We start from the raw sequence: 18,422 nt of genomic DNA, 5'->3' as shown, positions 1-18,422 counted from the left end.
GAGTAGATAATGGCTGAATTTTCATTTTTGGGTGCACTTTTGGGTGAAGACATGGCCAAACGCAACCATGGAGCTAAACGTATTAAACTGTGTGGACCTTGAACTAATGACTCAGGAGAAATCTGGACTCTGAGGCTGCACCAGTTGGGAACCACTGCTTTCGGATAACTCCTGCTGTCTATCATCGGGCCATATAAACTTCTTGTCGTGACCACCACAGAAGGCCCGCCTCTCAACTCATCTGATTGGGCAATGGGGAAAAAAAGGCGGAGATGACTTTGGGTAATTTTCTGCTTTGAATTGAATTTTTTTCAACTTGAGTTCAGAGCGCTCCGGCAAAAACGCCAGGCGTCTAGAGTGCAGAAACGTGAGGTGCGTAGCAGCACATAAATTGCGAACAAAAAGCCTAATTCTCATAAACAATTACAAGAAAGCGCCTCCAGCTGCTGAAAAGCAAACATTTTGATGGCACATTTTTGTTTCTGTGGCCGTTAACAACCTGGTCTCACTCCGAAGTTGTCGAAATCTGACACTTGGGCAGTGACTTGCGGCGTTAGACAGTGATGAAAAAAGCCGTCCTTTAACGTCAGCATGATATGGAGCCGGTCGCGGTTAAAGTTTAACAGCGCTTGGTGGCGTCAGGGAGAAACGCAGCAGGACAAGAACAAAAGTTAAGGCGGTGAAAGTCCCGCCTGTCCAAAGATTAAAAAGCCAAACCCTGTTCTTTTATCCTCAATCCAACCACGTGCGTTAGTTGTTAGAGGACAAAAGTGTCAATTCACGGTGTACTGACGTAGTGCTTTTATTTTGAAAGAAACTGCATGCAAACTGTACATCTCCTGTGAAAACAGAAGTTTATTTTGAAAGAAGACAATACATGTAACAGGCAGAAGTTGACACGGCGTCCCAGAACATCAACAACCAACACACCCAGGGTACCTTGGACGTCGTCAGGTCCATGACCAAACATGTTGCCTTTAAAGGAACAGGAAATAGCAGTGTGGTTTCAGTATGTAGTTTTACAGCAGTGATGGATGTGATGTGTGTTCAAGTCTGTGCATAATTAATATACTGTATAGATTAACAGGAAAGAAAAACATATTTACAACTGTAAAAAACACCTGTGTGATTATTTAAAACTCATATTAAACCTCAGTATTTAACGCAATCGACAGCAGAGAACAGACACATAATATTCAAAGCAAATATTCTTTGTCAGGGTTAAAATAAAACACAATCACCTCCTTGTTGATGTAATAAAACTCACTAATAATAATCCCATTAACGGCAGCTGATAGCTCGGAGGTATTGTGTCACATTAATGAGGCGTATTGTGTTAACAAGATTAATACTATTAGCTGCAAATTGTTGTAATGTTGATAACTAATTACAGTAATTGGAAGGTTTTAATTTTAAAACTATTAACACTGGCTGCATCACCTCTAGCAATTCATCAGCTGTTATGAGACATTGTTGAATTATTAAAATAATATGAGTGGAATACAGAAAAATACATTTCTACTGGAGATGAAAAAGTACAAACTGCAGTGTTGTGGTTGTTTCCCAGTTATATGTGTTTATGAAAATATAAAAATATGAAACACAGCGGCGGCGAAGCAAAAAGAGACGCTCAGCAAAATAATTTCCCTGGATAAATAAAGGTCACAAAAGCTCAAAGATGGAGGAGTTCAGTCATCTGAAGTGAAAAGGAGACGCAGCTCAGGGTGCAAATGCTGGAGTTCTGTCTGAAGGTCAAACCTGAGGAGACGTTAAATTAATTCAGTGTATGGCTGCTCTAAAAGGAGCGCTTCATGTATTTTTAAGGGCAAACACAGAGCTGAATGTGTGAGCCGAGAGCCGTATTTTAGAATAATGTGACAGGCTAAATGTGAGCGGAGACCGGGAGACGATTTGCGAGATATCTGGTGGTTTATTGTGCTTTTTTCATCAGTCAACCAAAAGTCACAGGAAGCGTTTAAGTATCTCCAGAGCGCCGTCATCATTGTGAGTGAGTAAAAGATGTTGCGCAGCCTTTCAGATGAACCATCCCTCCTAATTTTATCAAAGTCAGAGCGGCAGTGGCGGTTATGGCTTTAAAAAAATGTAATTTATAATTGCATATAATTGCCTCTGGTAGGGCAATCAGTGTCATCTTTGGAAATGCTTTTCATCACACCTCCAAATTTTGTCAGGATCACACAGATGTTTTCTAAAATTAAAATTTATTACTGAGTCCTGAGTAGATGTTGCTTGTCTGAGAGTAAAGACTGCAAGGTGGGATATATGGGCTGAAATTAAGAGAAAATGTAATAATAATATTTATTTATATGGCACCTTTAAAGGCAGAGTTTACAAAGTGCTTTGAAAGCAGCAGCAAGATACCCCAGAGGCAACATAACAATAGAAGACAAACTAATGCAGAACTAAAGCAAAGAAAAAAATTAAGGAAAATGAAACAAGAGATAAGATGTAAAAACATCAGGAATTAGACGGATGATTATGACAAGTAGAAATAAAAACAATAAAACCACACAAATAAAAGTAAATGCAATAAAAAGACTAAAAGCAAGAAACACACACTGAAAAAAATAATAAGGAGGTTTGAAGACAGAATAAAAAGATAAACAAAAAGACGCATATTGTGTTAAACATTTCAGCTATAAACCTGGGCGTTACTAAAATTATTTACATCATGTATTTGCAAAGTATTTGTAAGATACGATTTCTCTAGACAAAAACACTGCTGCAAATGCAAATGCTCAAAGATGTGGTCATTTCAAAGATGCTTTTAAAGACAAATAAAATGTTGATTAATGTACATAAATTGCTATATACTACTACTACTACTAATAATAATAATAATGACAATAATTAAACTAATAATATTTATCTAAAATATGTTTTTTATAACAACATATTTAATTAAAGTTCAATTTTATTTTTAAGTTTTAATATTTTTAAATAATTATTTTATGACAATAATAATCAAAATTAAATCTAATAGTATTTTCAATAAGTGTAGCAACAACAACAATAACAACAACATATTTTTTTTATTTTTATTTTTTAAATAATTAATTTCCTTTTTAACTAACAACAATAATTAAAATTAATTCTAATATTAGTTGAAATGTAAAAATGATTTAAAATATTTTTTACATGATAACAACAACATATTTTATTAGAATACATAATTTAATTTACTTTTATTTTAGTTTTTGTATTTTGAATAATTCTTTTAATTCTTAATAATAATAATAAAGTTTACAATTAATTCTAATAATATGAATTTTTAGAATAATTTAAACAATTTTTACATGATAACAACAACATATTTTATAATAATACATAGTTTAATTTACTTTTATTTTAAAGTTTTTATATTTTGAATAATTATTTTATTTTTAAAAATAATAATAATAAAGTTTACAATTAATTCTAATAATATGAATTTTTAGAATAATTTAAATATTTTTTATATGATAACAACATCTTTTATTATAATAAATATTTTAATTTACTTTTATTTTAAAGTTTTTGTATTTTGAATAATTCTTTTAATTTTTAAAAATAATAATAAGGTGTACAATTAATTCTAATAATATGAATTTTTAGAATTGAAACAATTTTTACATGATAACACAGTATTTTATAATAATACATAGTTTAATTTATTTTTATTGTAAAGTTTTTATATTTTGAATAATTAGCACATTTACAATTAATTCTAATAACATGAATTTTTAGAATAATTTAAATATTTTTTATATAACATATAACATATTTTATTGTAATAATATTTTAATTTACTTTTATTTTAAGTTTTTATATATATATATTATATATATATATATAATGTATTATATTATATATATTAGTTTTTATATTTTGAATAATTATTTTAATTTCTAAAAATAATAATAATATTTACAATTAATTCTAATAATATGAATTTTATGAATAATTTTAGATATTCTTAAATAATTATAACAGAAACAACAACATATATTATCATTATTATAACTTTATTTAAAAAAAATTCTAATATGTAATTTAATTTTAAAGTAATAATAATAATAATGATTATAAATATTATTAATAATATTAATTTTTAAAATAATTTTAAATAATTTTAAAAGAATTACAACATTATTATTATTATTATTATTATTATTATTATTATCATTATTATTATTATTATTTCGTATAGAGTCATTGTGGTCAGCTGCCTCACGCTCTATGTGACAGTGCATTTCTACTCTGCGCCTCAGCCAATCAGAACCGGAGAATCAGTCAAAGCCGGAAGTCGTCATTGCTGGCAGACCAGTATTCCCGCGAAGATTGAGACCTCTCAGGAGGTGGATTGCTGTTTATTTCAGGTATGAATCGTCATTATTGTCATGTGTGTACATTTACAGACAGACTAACGTTAATGTGAGAACATTATCAAAGTAGATCGCGAGGACAGAGCGGACTCACGAGCTGCTAACGGTCAGTACAGCGTGGAGACGGAATGACGCCAAACTCCATTATAACATTACGATAAATTAGTACTTCCTTGATTTCCGACAACTATTCATTAATTTTGAATAAACCTTGCGATTGCGTCTGAATATGTACGACTCACTTTATAATTCGGCATACATACCATTCACCAAGGCGTCACGGATTTTAATATATTGCAGAAAACAGCTCCGAAGCATCTATGAGTGTGTGTAACTATAAGTGTAGATTGTATTCAAATAGATGCTTGTTGTTGCACGAGCTGTATGCCGAATTAAATGGTGATATGTCCTCATTAATTATAGTGTTAGTCATTGTTGTTACATTAATGCACAGATGTGACAAAGCGAGATCATTGTGTTTTGACAAGTACTTGACTGGAGTTTGGCAAAGTCAGCTGTCGAGGCTTAGTTAAACGAGGGGAAAGCCATTTAATATAATCACTGTCACATTGTGGTGCAGCTTAATGGACTCAAACCAGACTGAAGCAGTTTTCATTTTCTCAGGGTGCCACTTTGGGCACCACTGATGTCATGTATGTTAACTGGTGACATGTTTTGCAGTTTAGAGTCACAGCAGCATGAGCAAGAGGAAGATCAAGGCTGTCTATCTGCCAGTGGGAGAATGCATCGCACAGGTTTGTATCTGCACACATTACTTATTCCCTCTCTAAGATGTTTAAGGTGATGTGTTGCTGCAATATGTTTTTATTTATGTGTATTTTATAGGTGCAGGAGATGTTGAGGGAGCGGCTCTGCCATCAGCAGCTCCCTGACAGGCCGGAGGGAGTGGAGGCTCAACACAAGTAGGTTTATTTCATGTCTTTTATTGTTTTGATTGAGTGTGTTGAGGTGAGTTTCCGCCTTGTTATAACCACAATTATATAATTTTATTACTGTAGTTGAGACATTTGATCTTAGGTTGCTATTAAAGACAGGCACATTGTCAGTTAATTGATTTTAATTGTTTTTAGCAAAGTCAGAAAGGCTATAAATGAGGAAAAAAACATTTTTACATGTCTAAAAATGTTTAGATTAGTGCTGCAATGAACAAATATTATATTATATTATTATTATTATTTTTATTATTATTTTTTTAGTTTTTTAAATAATAATTTTAATATTTTAACATAATAATAATGATAATTAAAATTAATAACAAACAAATAATAAATAAAATTAAATTAATAATTTGTAATTTAAAAAAAAGATGACAATGAAAACAATATATTTCATTTCATTATCGTTTTATTTATTTTATTTTTTAATATTTCTAAATAATTATTTTAATTTCTAAAAATAATTATAATTAAAATTATTATTTTATTGTTTTTTAAATAATAACTTTAAAAATGTTAAGTTATAATAATAATAATGAAAAAAGAATGAAAAAGTAATATCAATTTAAATATATTTTATAACATTTTAATATTTTTTTAAATCACGATAACATTACTATTATTACTACTATTATAATTATTATAATTACTATTAATGTACTAAATCAACTAAAAAATTAAAAATAATAATAATATAATAATAATAATATCTTTAAAGAATTAATGAATAATTCTAATAATATTATAAAAAATATACTATTATTATTATTGTGTATGGAGTCATTGTGATCAGCTGCCTCATGCTGTATATGACATATATCTTTATATATCTATTAACTTGATTATTATTTTTTGAAGTCACCGTTTGGTCTATATAATGTTGAAAATTGGGGGAAAAAAGCCACCTTCAAATTGCTTTTTCTGCCCCAAAACAGCCCCAATTCACCAAAATAATAATGTAAGTTACTGTGATTAAAGGTCCAGTGTGAAGGATTTAGGGGCATATTGGCAGAGATGCAATATAACAAATTACAGCTTCCAAATACGCTCAAAAATAGCTGCCCACAGACGCCGTAATGGAAGATATGATAAGCTCAGTCTTTGGTTTAATTGTACTCACTGTTTGATGATCCAGGGTGCTTCGGTTGGTTTAAGAGTTGACTGATTTGCAGGATGTTCAAATCAACGGAGTATTAAACGACTTAATCAAACAATAATAAAACTAAGACTAACTAAATAGGCAGCTGTAAAAGACTGTAACCTTTTACGTCGTCTTACACGCTTCACACTCACGAGATGCCAGGTCAGGTGGTGCATCGAAGTGACTCTCAAAAAATAATAGGAAGCTAGGACCAAAAAATAATCGGAAGCTAGGACCAAAAAATAATAGGAAGCTAGGACCAAAAAATAATTGGAAGCTAGGACCAAAAAATAATAGGAAGCTAGGACCAAAAAATAATCGGAAGCTAGGACCAAAAAATAATTGGAAGCTAGGACCAAAAAATAATAGGAAGCTAGGACTTGTTAGAAATGGAATTGACAATGAGTGCGTTTACTTGGACAGTTTAATTCCCTTTTCATTCGGAATGAAAGTTCATCCCTATTAAAAGTGATCTTGTAAACACCTAATTCAAAATGAAAATGGCCAATGCGATTGAAAATTCAATCCAATGTAAGGGGCTGGAATATTCTGTTTCTAATTCCCAATGAAAGAATTTCTCGCACTTGTATACACTGATTCCTCTTTAAGTTCATTCCGGTCTTTCTGCACATGCTCGTTTCCTTGCCCTTCTGGCACGACGACGTTTATAGCGCGTGCATGACAAGATGGCAGCTTCTAAAAACAAGAGATGGTCCAGAGCGGTCTTCTATCTCCCCTCTTCGACCTTCTACCTCCCTTCTTCAACCTTCTACCTCCCTTCTCCTCCTCAACAGACATAACATCCGCCCCGCCCCTATCCAATCAGAAACCTTCCCTGCCCCAAACCTTGCGCGGACCCGAATAAAGGCGATTAAACTGATCTCCCGTGTAAACCCTCATTCGGAATGAATATTTCCCATGTACCTGGAAAGACTTTAATTCCGAATGATTTCCATTGACAGAAAGCATGTTTTCTTTAGTGTATAATCACCTGAATTAAAAGAATTGTTATGTTTTTAATACCTCAGAATGAGCCGTTCATATCTACATAAGGAGCAGGTCCTCATGTTGCATCGCCATGATTCTACAGTAGCCTAGAACGGACAAACCAAACACTGACCTTCGATATGACCATTCAGGTTTTCTCGTTGGTCGTCAGAGTTAGCTGCCCCTCTGCGACGAGCTGAACTCCATTGGATAAACACTGATTTTTAACATGAAACCTCTTTATTCAGTGTTTCTACCGATTTAAATCACCTAATCTGTTTATTTTGGAGAGGAAGAGACCTCTGTGGATATTTCGGCTGCCGTCAAAAACCTCTCAAACGTCTGGGTCTGAAGTCGGAAGAGATAAAATGTGAGCAGACGTTAGCAGGTGCTGGGCTAGCGGCCATCTCACTGGGCTCATACATCAGGCTCCTAAAGGCCTCACTGAGGAAGCTCGGGCAGCACTGTGGGTATTCAAGATGGCGACTTACTGTCATGTTTCAGAAGTCTGAGGAAGAGCTGCGTGGCTGGAAATGTCACTGCGTTAAATCGCTCTAGCAGCCGTCTCCAAGAAACCAAGAAACACTGGTTTGTGACGTGCAACTGCAATCTTCACCACTAGATGTCACTAATCCCTTTGAGTCTGACACACTGGACCTTTAAAGCCCAGGTTGCCGTTTACAGATCATGAAAGGTTTAGAAATGACACATCAAGCAAACTCTTCTTCATTGAGAGATATGTCGTAGTTAAATGGGGCAAGATGAACTTTAGATTCACAAAATCAGAGGAAAATCCGTGAGTCTCTAAATAAAACCTGTAGTAGGTTTGTCATCTGTGATAAAGAGACGACCTGGAGTCTGTGTGTGAGCCTCAGTGACCCAGTTCAGTCTTACCTGGCTGACAGCACTGTCCCAGTTAGAGGTTGGAAAGCTCCCAGCTGACTCGAACACAACAGGAGCGTCCCAGGTGCTGAAATCCACCTTAATCGTCTGCGCTCATTAGACGGAGCTCTAAGTGGGAACATTTAACCATAGAAGTCTTAATATTCCACACCTGGAGGAGCATTATGGGTACTGTAGTCACAACACTGTGCTTCCAGACACCTCCTGGAGCTGCTGAAGCGGACAGCCGTCCACGGGGAGAGTAACTCGGTGCTGATCGTGGGTCCCAGGGGAGCGGGGAAGACAATGGTGAGCCTCTGAAGCCGTGCTTAAAGAAAATGTCCGAAAAAGATGATGGATTGTTTCGGACGTGTGTTTAAATCCTGGGAGGGTACTGTTGTCTGACGGTGTCTGACGGTGTCTGTGTGTGTTTTTGTGTCTGCAGCTGCTCCAGTGTGTGCTCAGAGACCTGCTGGGGGAACAGGAAGTGCAGAAGAACCTGCTGCAGGTTCACCTCAACGGTACGGGCTCTGACTCTCAACCAGACCTCATGCTATTTATTCTGAATTTAAGTGCAGATAATTAACTTCTTGCCTGTTTGCCGCAGGTCTCCTGCAGACGGACGACAGAATAGCGCTGAAAGAAATAACGCGGCAGCTCCACCTGGAAAACGTCGTCGGTGACAAAGTGTTTGTAAGTATTTAAGAAGAGTTTCAATGTCATTTAAATGCAATAAAATACTCTAAATACCTGTTTTTCGTTTCAGGGAAGCTTTGCAGAGAATCTGGCTTTCTTGCTGGAGGCGCTGAAGAAAGGTGAGAAAATTCATCACTCGTAATTCAGCATTTTAAATTCAATTATTATTATTATTATTATTATTATTATTATTATTATAATTTATACTATTTTCACATGTTTTTGCGTCTAATTGATTAATAGGAGCAACATATATTGAAAATAGTCCACTAATGTTAATGGGCTTTTGTTCATCGTCGATTTACGTCCATTAAAAGTGTGTTTTTGTCACTGACAGGCTCAGATTGATATTAGAAGTGTCTGACAACATAATGGAAAGGATCCCGAGATTTTTGTCACTGACAGGCTCAGATTGATATTACTAGTGTCTGACAACGTAATGGAAAGGATCCCGACAGAGATTTTTGTCACTGACAGGCTCAGATTGATATTACTAGTGTCTGACAACGTAATGGAAAGGATCCCGACAGAGATTTTTGTCACTGACAGGCTCAGATTGATATTAGAAGTGTCTGACAACGTAATGGAAAGGATCCCGACAGAGATTTTTGTCACTGACAGGCTCAGATTGACATTAGAAGTGTCTGTTTACAAAAACACATGTCTAAAAAGAAGCGTCTACAAAAACGGGCGTCTAAAAAGAAGCGTTTACAAAAACACACGTCTAAAAAGACGCCGGAAAAAGCCCGTCTAAAAAGACGATTGAACGCCGGTCACACGTGCCATATCATAGGAAAACAATGGTTTTACTGGCATCGCGTTTTTTGCATTTCATCTCTGTGTGATCGCTCCCTAAAGTGGCCATTTCCTTTAAACAAAAAGGGTCTTACGCTTTCACAAAAAGGTCTATCTCTGTCGGGATCCTTTCCATAATGATGTCAGACTCTTAAGAGTAATCCCACCAGACTCCATTTACAAAACAGTAAGTTTAGCGCGTAGAGATCCAACATATTTTCACATCTAATTGTGTGTATTAAGGGTTCGTTTCAACCAAACCAGAGCTGGTGATTGTTGGAACAGTGGAGAGATGAACCAAGATGGTGCCTCTGACTGTTATTTTGTTTCTGTCGACTTCCAATTACGTGTGTTTTACAATAATAAAACTGCTGTTTATTTAAATGGAGTCTGGTGGGTTTGGTGACGGCGATTTTCAGGGCTGTTCTAGTTCTAAAAAAGGATTTTACTCTTTGACACAAAGCTCTATCTCTGTAGGGATCCTTTCCATAATGTTGTCGGACACTTATAATAATCTGAGCCTGTCAGTGGCAAAAACAAACACTTTTAGTGGACATAAAAACAGGGGAAAACAAGTTACCTTAGTGGTTTACTGTTTTAGTTTCACACCTTCATCTCTCTGTCGCTCAGGTGATCGCAGCAGCAGCCGCTCCGTGTTGTTCGTCCTGGATGAGTTCGACCTGTTCGCCCACCACAAGAACCAGACTCTTCTCTACAACCTGTTTGACGTCTCCCAGTCCGCCCAGGCTCCTATCGCTGTGGTCGGCGTCACCTGCAGACTGGTGAGAATCACTCGATCAAACTGGCCTTTTAAAATAAAACAACACTGGTGGTTTTAAAAGTGACGTGATGGTTCGTCTGCATGCAGGATGTCCTGGAGCTGCTGGAGAAGCGGGTGAAGTCGAGGTTTTCCCACCGTCAGATCCACCTGCTCAGCAACCCGACGTTCACTGAGTACGTGGAGCGGGTCCAGACACAGCTCAGCCTGCCGGACGACTTCCCCGACAGCAAGTTCGCTCAGGAGTGGAACGCCAGCGTACAGGTGACTCAAGGAGCTGATCTCAGTTTAAACATCTGGAATCAGGAGTTCATGATCAAACAATCTGTTCGTCTTTCTTCAGACGCTGTGTGCGGACAAATCAGTGGAGGAAGTCTTACAGAGACACTTCAACTCCAGCAAAGACTTCCGCTCACTGCACATGCTGCTGGTACAACACGCCTCCATTTTCTTGTCGTCACAAACGACATCAGCCTTTGTATTTGAGATGCTAACACCTGACTGTAACTCTGTGTTTACAGATGTTGTGTCTGAGCCGTTTGTCTGTGGCCAAACCAGCCATCAGACCTGCAGACCTGCTGGATGCCAGCAGACTGTGCTTCGCAGACGCCAAGGCGAACATGCTGCACGGTAAGAACATCATCGTGACAATCAGTCACACATAGGACTCGCACCTGTTATCAGTGTGGCCAAATGTACGATAATTATTGTATTTGTATGAAAATTTTGTACTCTGTGTGACTCACCTCACTCACTCACAAGTGACGCCTTCAGGACAAAAGGACGCAGTGCTGTATCGTAGGCAACTGCACTTGCTTGAGTTTCTGGAAAACGGTCCTTCAGAACTGAGAGGTGAAACGTCTTCAAGAAACTCACGCGAGTCCCATTCCCTACGATACAGCACTTATGATTACCATGACCTGGAAGACTGAGAATCTTCACCAACATGAGGCAGTAAACTCTATCGACTTGTCAGGGGATGCACCCTGTTGTTTCCCTGACGACACTACGTTGTGAACCATGAATTGTTGTTGACATCGGCAGAAGGAGAGCTAGTTAACGTTAGCTGTTAGTGACAACTAACAAACGTTGCATTCAGGCCCCCAAGAAGTGCAGGAGGCCTTGAAGCTGATTTAAGTAGTGGTCAAACAGTGTCACATGATGCCTTGCCCAAGAAGACTTTTTTTCCATAGACTTGCGTGGCAACAGAGACATCCGTAAGAAAGTGGTTACATTTTTTAATGCCGAGTTCAGACTACACGACATTTTTATATGTTCCAACAGTCACCATGTCAGAGTAGGTGATTGTAGAGTCATTTAGGCCCAATCCCAATACCCCTAGCCCTTGTCCACTACCTCTTGGCCCTCGAAATGAAGCAACGAGGGGTAGGGGTTGAAATCTTTCCCTAGGAATTGGGACACCACTCACTACGTCACCATGTCGGTTACGTTCACGCATATGTAACAGGAAGCTGCGAGCCATCTACAATGGAGTCTCTGGTTGAGTTCATCCTACCGATCGTGTTTGCTGTATTCATCATGCTTCGTTTGATGAACGACAGACGACGAAATGATATGTACGACAGGGGACTTCTGCTAGCTAGCTAGCTAACCAGCTAACATTACGAGGCAGCATAGTTATACTAGCTGGCGTGTTATCGTAATGTGAAAAGTCCGACAATTTTGCAGAACAGAACAGGTGACAGACGCCAGATAGTGCGAGCTAGCTAGCTAGCTAACAAGCAACTTGAGGACGGTAACGTTAGCTAGCTGGCTAGCTTTCTGTCAACTCCAATCTAGACATCGTGAATAGCAATAAAAAATGGTTATACCGTTCTCTACACAAATACGGTTATTCGAAAACGTTTTTACAAAAGTTCCATGTTTATTTGCGAAATTATACGTACATGTATGAACCTTTTTCCCCGTCTCTTGCTCGGTGGTAGCCATGGCGACATCTACCCCTCTCTGGCAAGTCAGCATCTGAAATGCCTCGCTCTGAAGGGCTAGTTTCATACCCACTACCCCTCGTTATGCCCCTTACCCCTACACGCAAAAAGAAATTGGGACACCACTACCTCTCACGGAAACGTGCATATCTAGGGGTAGGGCTAAGGGGGGTATTGGGACGGGCCCTTAATCGTATCATGACTTGGCCGAGAGACATGACAGACTACACGTTGGTACTTGTTCATGACCTGTGTGATGTCATCGTTATTATTGTCCTGTATTTATTATTATTATTCCCATTATTTCAGCCACTGTGTCTGTTAACGTGCAAGCCGAAATGTTGTAGTTACGCAAAACTGCCACCAGGTGGCAGGAGCTACATTTGAAGTACCACATGCTAACATGCAAGTCACTGAATCCTCCACAACAAGTTCCTGTAAAAGTTTCACAATAAAAGCCTGTTTAGAAAATGAAGGGATTCTCTCAGTCGAGGTTATAAGGAGCTGTTATGAAGAGGTAACATTGTTTGCTAGCTTGATGCTAATGGCAGTACTCAGCGGTTTGATAAAGTGCCTCTGCTGTTTCCTTTTTAGTCTGTGTGGTAACGTCCCTACAGGAAATATCAAACACCCTGGGCTGTTGTTGTCGTACAGTCTGGCAGCAGATCGCTCTGTGTTCCTATTGGTCAAAGTGACGGCTGTGACGGGAACAGGCGTGAACGACAAAAAGAAAATCAAACATGCTAGGCTTTATGTCGGGACATAGTGAGGTGTCCCAGACGTGGAGTCGGTTGTCGTCTTCTATGACACACTACACAACATGAAACGATGGATTATCACGTACGACAGTCGTTGTCGTTGATGATCCGAGCCGACACCGTACGTCGCTGCGTTGGGCTGTAATCAGGCTGATATCGTGTAGTGTGTACCCGGCATTGTTGTCACAACCCCTGCGAAATGACTCATCTCACTATCAGGATTTAATCGCTATCGGTCCAGAATTTTATAATCCGTGCATGGCATTATGCCCATTTGTTCTCTTGGTTATAAGCTACAATAGTTTTCCCCAAAATATGCTAATTTTAAGCCTCTGGTACGACTGTTTAACATTTCCCATCTCTCTCTCTCTTCAGGTCTATCCATCTTGGAGCTGTGCCTGATCATCGCCATGAAACACCTCAACGACGTCTACGAAGGAGAGCCGTTCAATCTGCAAATGGTTCACAACGGTACGACACAGAGAGGAGAAGACTGGAGAATAAAAAACACACCTGATATGTCTCGAGACGGTGACATGAGAAATCTGACTTTTAGTTTTAGTGCTCGAGCAAATACGCAGCTTCAATAAAAGCAGAAGTGAGTTTTATAGGTGCAATTTCCAAAAAGCAAAGAGCTTATGAAATGAATCAGCAGGGAAATAAGAGTTTATCACCAAAACTAAAACTAAAAGTCTCGTGAGTCAAAATATTCAAATGTCAGCCTTTATCTTACTTGTGTGTGATTGTTTGTCTGACATTTCCCTGGTTTTTTAGAGTTTAAGAAGTTCCTGCAGAGGAAGTCAAACTCCATGTACAACTTTGAGCAGCCTGTCATCATGAAGGTCTGTAGAAAACATTCTCACGACACTTAATATGCTGTTTAACTCTATATTTTCACACAAAGCTTACCAACTTTTGAGACTTTGATTTGCCCGTTCTCAGGCCTTCGAGCACCTGCAGCAGCTGGAGCTGATCCGGCCCGTCGACAGCTCGTCGGCCAAAACTCAGAGGGAGTACCAGCTGATGAGACTCATGCTGGACAACAGTCAGGTCATGGAGGCCCTGCAGAAGTACCCACAGTGCCCCACAGACGTCACGCAGTGGGCCATGTCGGCGTTTGGCTAGGACTTGTGCAAGAAAATCAGCTGCACTGCTGGAGAAAGTTTGTCTCACATAAAGATACTGAACTGGACAACAGATCGAGCGTTTGTGAGCTGAACCGGGGAGAAAACATGGCTGCCAGCAGTGCCTGCTTCATGTCAGAGTTTATTTTCATGTGCTCAGAATATCAAATTTGTTCCAGAGCTGAGTTTTGACATCGTTTGTAAATGATCAGTTTCCAGGAAATAAAAGAAATGGTAGGTTTTGTATCTCTGTGGTCACATTTTTCATGTAAAATTATGCATTCACTAAAATAAATGACTTCTTTAATAAGATTGTGAGTAAAACAAGGCGTCTGTCAAAAAATTCTTCTTGAATTTCACCTTGAAAAACACTGAGAAGTTTGGAAACAGGTGACATGCTGGTGATCTGCTGAATGCTGCCATCTAGTGGTGCTTACTGCAGCCAACAGGAAGTAGAAACACCCTCATTACATGAAATAATGCACTTTTAATTTCAGCTATAAACTTGTAATTGCGCATTTGTGTGATTGTGACACCTGATAATAATGATAATAATTTTCCACTGCAGTGGAAGCTGATGAAGAAGCAGGTTAAGTCTTCTCCTGCCTTGTAAACCATTTACAAATGTGAAGTTCAAACAAACTTTTAAGAGACTCATAATGCATAAACAGAGGTCATTGTTTTGCAAGTCCCAAGTCCTAAATTTTGAGTTTCAAGCAGCCCAAGTGTCAGAAGAAAATGTGCATTGTACATTTCTGCAAACCTCAAATGTTACAAATGACATTTCATGTGCATCATATAGTAAAGCAGCTGCCCGTTTAAGCCAGTAGGAGGTGCTGTTGTCTATTTCACAGCAAATGTGGCAGTTCACACTGTTTGTCCCTGGCAGGACACTGTAGTTTTGAGAGCTGCTCTATATAGGATGCCTGAAACCATTTTCCTCAGTGGAAACAAAGCTTTTATTTACTTTTATTTCAGAGATAAGAAACAATAAATTGTGAAGACAAAGCCTCCCTAGCTGCTAGGCTAATTTATTCAGTGTAAAATGCCATAAGCTTGTGCTAATAACGTTAGCATGTTATATTTGTTTGGAAAACGTGTTTAGTATAAGACAGTTGTTTTGTCAGTGAACCTTGTGAGCTGTAATGGAGCTAAATTTATAACGTTACCGTTGTTAAATGTTGCTGTTGTCCCTGGTTTTATATGAGAAGCGGAAAAGATCGCTAGCTGCTAGGCTAATTTATACAATATAAAATGCCATAGGCTTGTGTTAACAACATTAGCATATATTTGTGGGGGAAATGTGTGATTCAAAACACACATTAAACACACATTAAACACACATTAAACATGGCTTAATAGAGACAGTTTCAAACACAAATACACAAATCAGCTTCACTATAACTCGCAGCATTCACAGACAAACACTTGTCTTTATCTGGACACATTTTCCCCACAAATACAACATGCTAACGTTATTAGCACAAGCCTATGGCATTTTACATTGTATAAATTAGCCTAGCAGCTAGCGGACTTTTCCTCTTCTCATATAAAACCAGGGACAACAGCAACATCTAACAAAGGTAACAGTACATAATTTCACTCACAAGGTTCACCGACAAAACAACTGTCTTATACTAAACACGTTTTCCAAACAAATAAAACATGCTATCGTTATTAGCACAAGCCTATGGCATTTTACATTGTATAAATTAGCCTACTGGCTAGTGCAGCACAGCACAGCACTTTGGAGCCGAGTTAACACGCTTCACTCACACATTTTACACAAATATAATTGAATCAGAGTCTTAACACGTCCCTGATAGCAAGTTGTGTCTGGCGTCCTCCATTTTCTTTAGTTGAGTTTATTTTACCGCCTCCTGCCTTTAGTGTAACTATTGGCCTGTGTTGCGTTCAGGTGTTGTCACGTAAATAACAGGTTCCAGCACTTCAATAGGCCATGGCACAACACGTCAAGTGGATATATTAATATCTGTATTATTTATTGGTCAAATGAGTTGGGACATAAATGTTAATTATAAAATGTCTTTTTTAATTGATATTTGTATAACTTGTCACAGATACTGAAAAACAGAAAACATTTTTAATTTTTATTGACATCTATCAATCTGTAATACTTCATACATTTGTGTTTTGCTGTTTTAAATGAGTTTAAGCTCCAGGTTCACATTCTCATTTACAAATAAAGAATATTTTGTTGGAAATTTTGTCATCCTGACTAATCCTATCTGCGGAAAGGTTACGAAGAACACTCAGAGCAGTGTGGATTTTAGTATGGAATAAGCTACCCATAATAATAAAGTGGCCAGTGAGTGTATTTACTTCCAAGGAAATGATGAGCCCATCATATAAAAGGCTTCTAACTTCCACCTGTAGGTGTAAGATCAACCCGATTGAAGGACAAGTGTGATTCTGTCAATGGAAAGAAAGAAAAACAAACATCCACAATCTAAAAACACATTTATTTACATCACGTGGATCACTTCAGCTGATAAAAACCACGGCCGAGTCACAACGCTGATCAGGGATCAGTTTAGTCTCCTCTGTGATGATGTATCCAAGGTTTCTGGAGGGTTTCTCTGCTATAATACTTTCCTCTAATTCACTGAGAGATCAGAGGTCGGCGTGAAAACCCCTGCAGCTGGTAAAAACTCACTCTAGCGGGATGCTTCCAGTTTCAAATTCCAGTCTTCCGTTTCCTGTCCTACTTTCACATCTTTTAGTCAGTAACACAAAATGTACAGTCACATGTATCAGGAGTAAAGAAACAACAATTTTATTTTACACAACCCACTGAAGCTTCGTGACCAAATTAAAAATGATCAGTTTCTTCCAGCCTTAAAAAAAACAAAAAACAGAAACCATGTGAGCATCATCGTCGTCAGAGGCCGCGTTGGCAGATCCTGGATCAGCGCTGCGACTCGAGAGCCTTGAGAAATGTGGGGTCAAAAACGCTTGTAGTGTTTTTGGATTTTCTGTAGAAATTTCAGGGCCTGGCCACCAGACGGGACAGTCTTGGCGGCGAGGTCATTGGAGTTCAATGTTTCCTCTAAAATTCTTATCAACAGTGGGAAAAGGAGGAGATTGAGATGCTGGAATGAAATACCTGTAGTGGGTGATTGCATTTTCACATGTGGAGTATTGCAACTGATCTTCAAGAGCTTTAGGGAGTCTTCAAATTTCAACTGTGAGGGGACCCGAGTGGGCGCCCTGTGGGACGCCCTAGTAGTTTTGTTCTGCCAAGGAACCCTTAAGTGCTTTCTTGGATGCCTTACAAAGTACTCCAATGAGCCTCTAGCTTTTAGCTTACACAAAGCTCAACTTAAAGTCATTTTCCGCATCGTGAAGGAGGAGTTTTTACGCAGCCGGGTCGAGCCTGGCTGCAGTCAAAACACAAGAAAAGTATAAATGAATGTAGAGGAAACACTGAAGTTCAACACGCACTTATAAAGATTCAGCTCAGAGTATATAGTTGATACAGGTATTTATGTTCTCATGTCTGTACAGATCCTAGACTGCTTAAAATAGTGGGGGCAACAAGACACAAATGTTTCACTGGTAGTTTATATGCACAGCAATGTGAGGTGCTGGGCTAGAGGAAGTCGAGGTAGAAAAACGTAAAGCCTGCACGCTGAGGAAACCCATTCATGCGCCTTTAAAACAACAATGTCAGGACCATGTTTAGATTGAGCTGAGTCCGAATAGTTTTACTAAGATAGTGGGGAAGCAACAAGGTTTGATTGGACTGACAAAATGGTTGCCAAGATTGTCTCCAATCGCCTAAGGCAAGCGTTTTAGACGAAGACCAACAGAGCATGGACTCACTTGGAGCTTACGTTGGCCAGAAGCAAAAGTTGTCCCTTATTTTGGTACAGTAGGACTGTGAAGTTCAAATCCTACCTGGGAGCTTTACAATTAAAGGAATAGTTTGGATCTTTTGAAGTGGGGTT

The 18,422-nt window shown here is 38.2% G+C and overlaps 1 protein-coding gene across 1 annotated transcript; it reads left to right on the top strand.

The window, feature by feature from the left end:
* Positions 1-4,264: 4,264 nt before the first annotated feature.
* On the top strand, positions 4,265-14,694 carry orc4 (origin recognition complex, subunit 4). The gene is made up of 14 exons (XM_033615667.2): positions 4,265-4,379; positions 5,067-5,140; positions 5,232-5,308; positions 8,570-8,660; positions 8,797-8,872; positions 8,959-9,044; positions 9,118-9,166; positions 10,473-10,624; positions 10,711-10,884; positions 10,964-11,050; positions 11,142-11,250; positions 13,703-13,798; positions 14,102-14,169; positions 14,270-14,694. Exons 2-14 carry the CDS (start codon positions 5,084-5,086, stop codon positions 14,450-14,452), a joined length of 1,305 nt encoding a protein of 434 aa, XP_033471558.2. The 5' UTR covers positions 4,265-4,379; positions 5,067-5,083; the 3' UTR covers positions 14,453-14,694.
* The last annotated feature ends 3,728 nt before the right edge of the window (positions 14,695-18,422 follow it).

Source organism: Epinephelus lanceolatus, chromosome 24, assembly GCF_041903045.1.
Source record: "Epinephelus lanceolatus isolate andai-2023 chromosome 24, ASM4190304v1, whole genome shotgun sequence".
Lineage (NCBI taxonomy): Eukaryota > Metazoa > Chordata > Actinopteri > Perciformes > Serranidae > Epinephelus > Epinephelus lanceolatus.
Note: the sequence above shows the minus strand (reverse complement) of the source record. Positions and strands in the feature narration are given on the sequence as shown.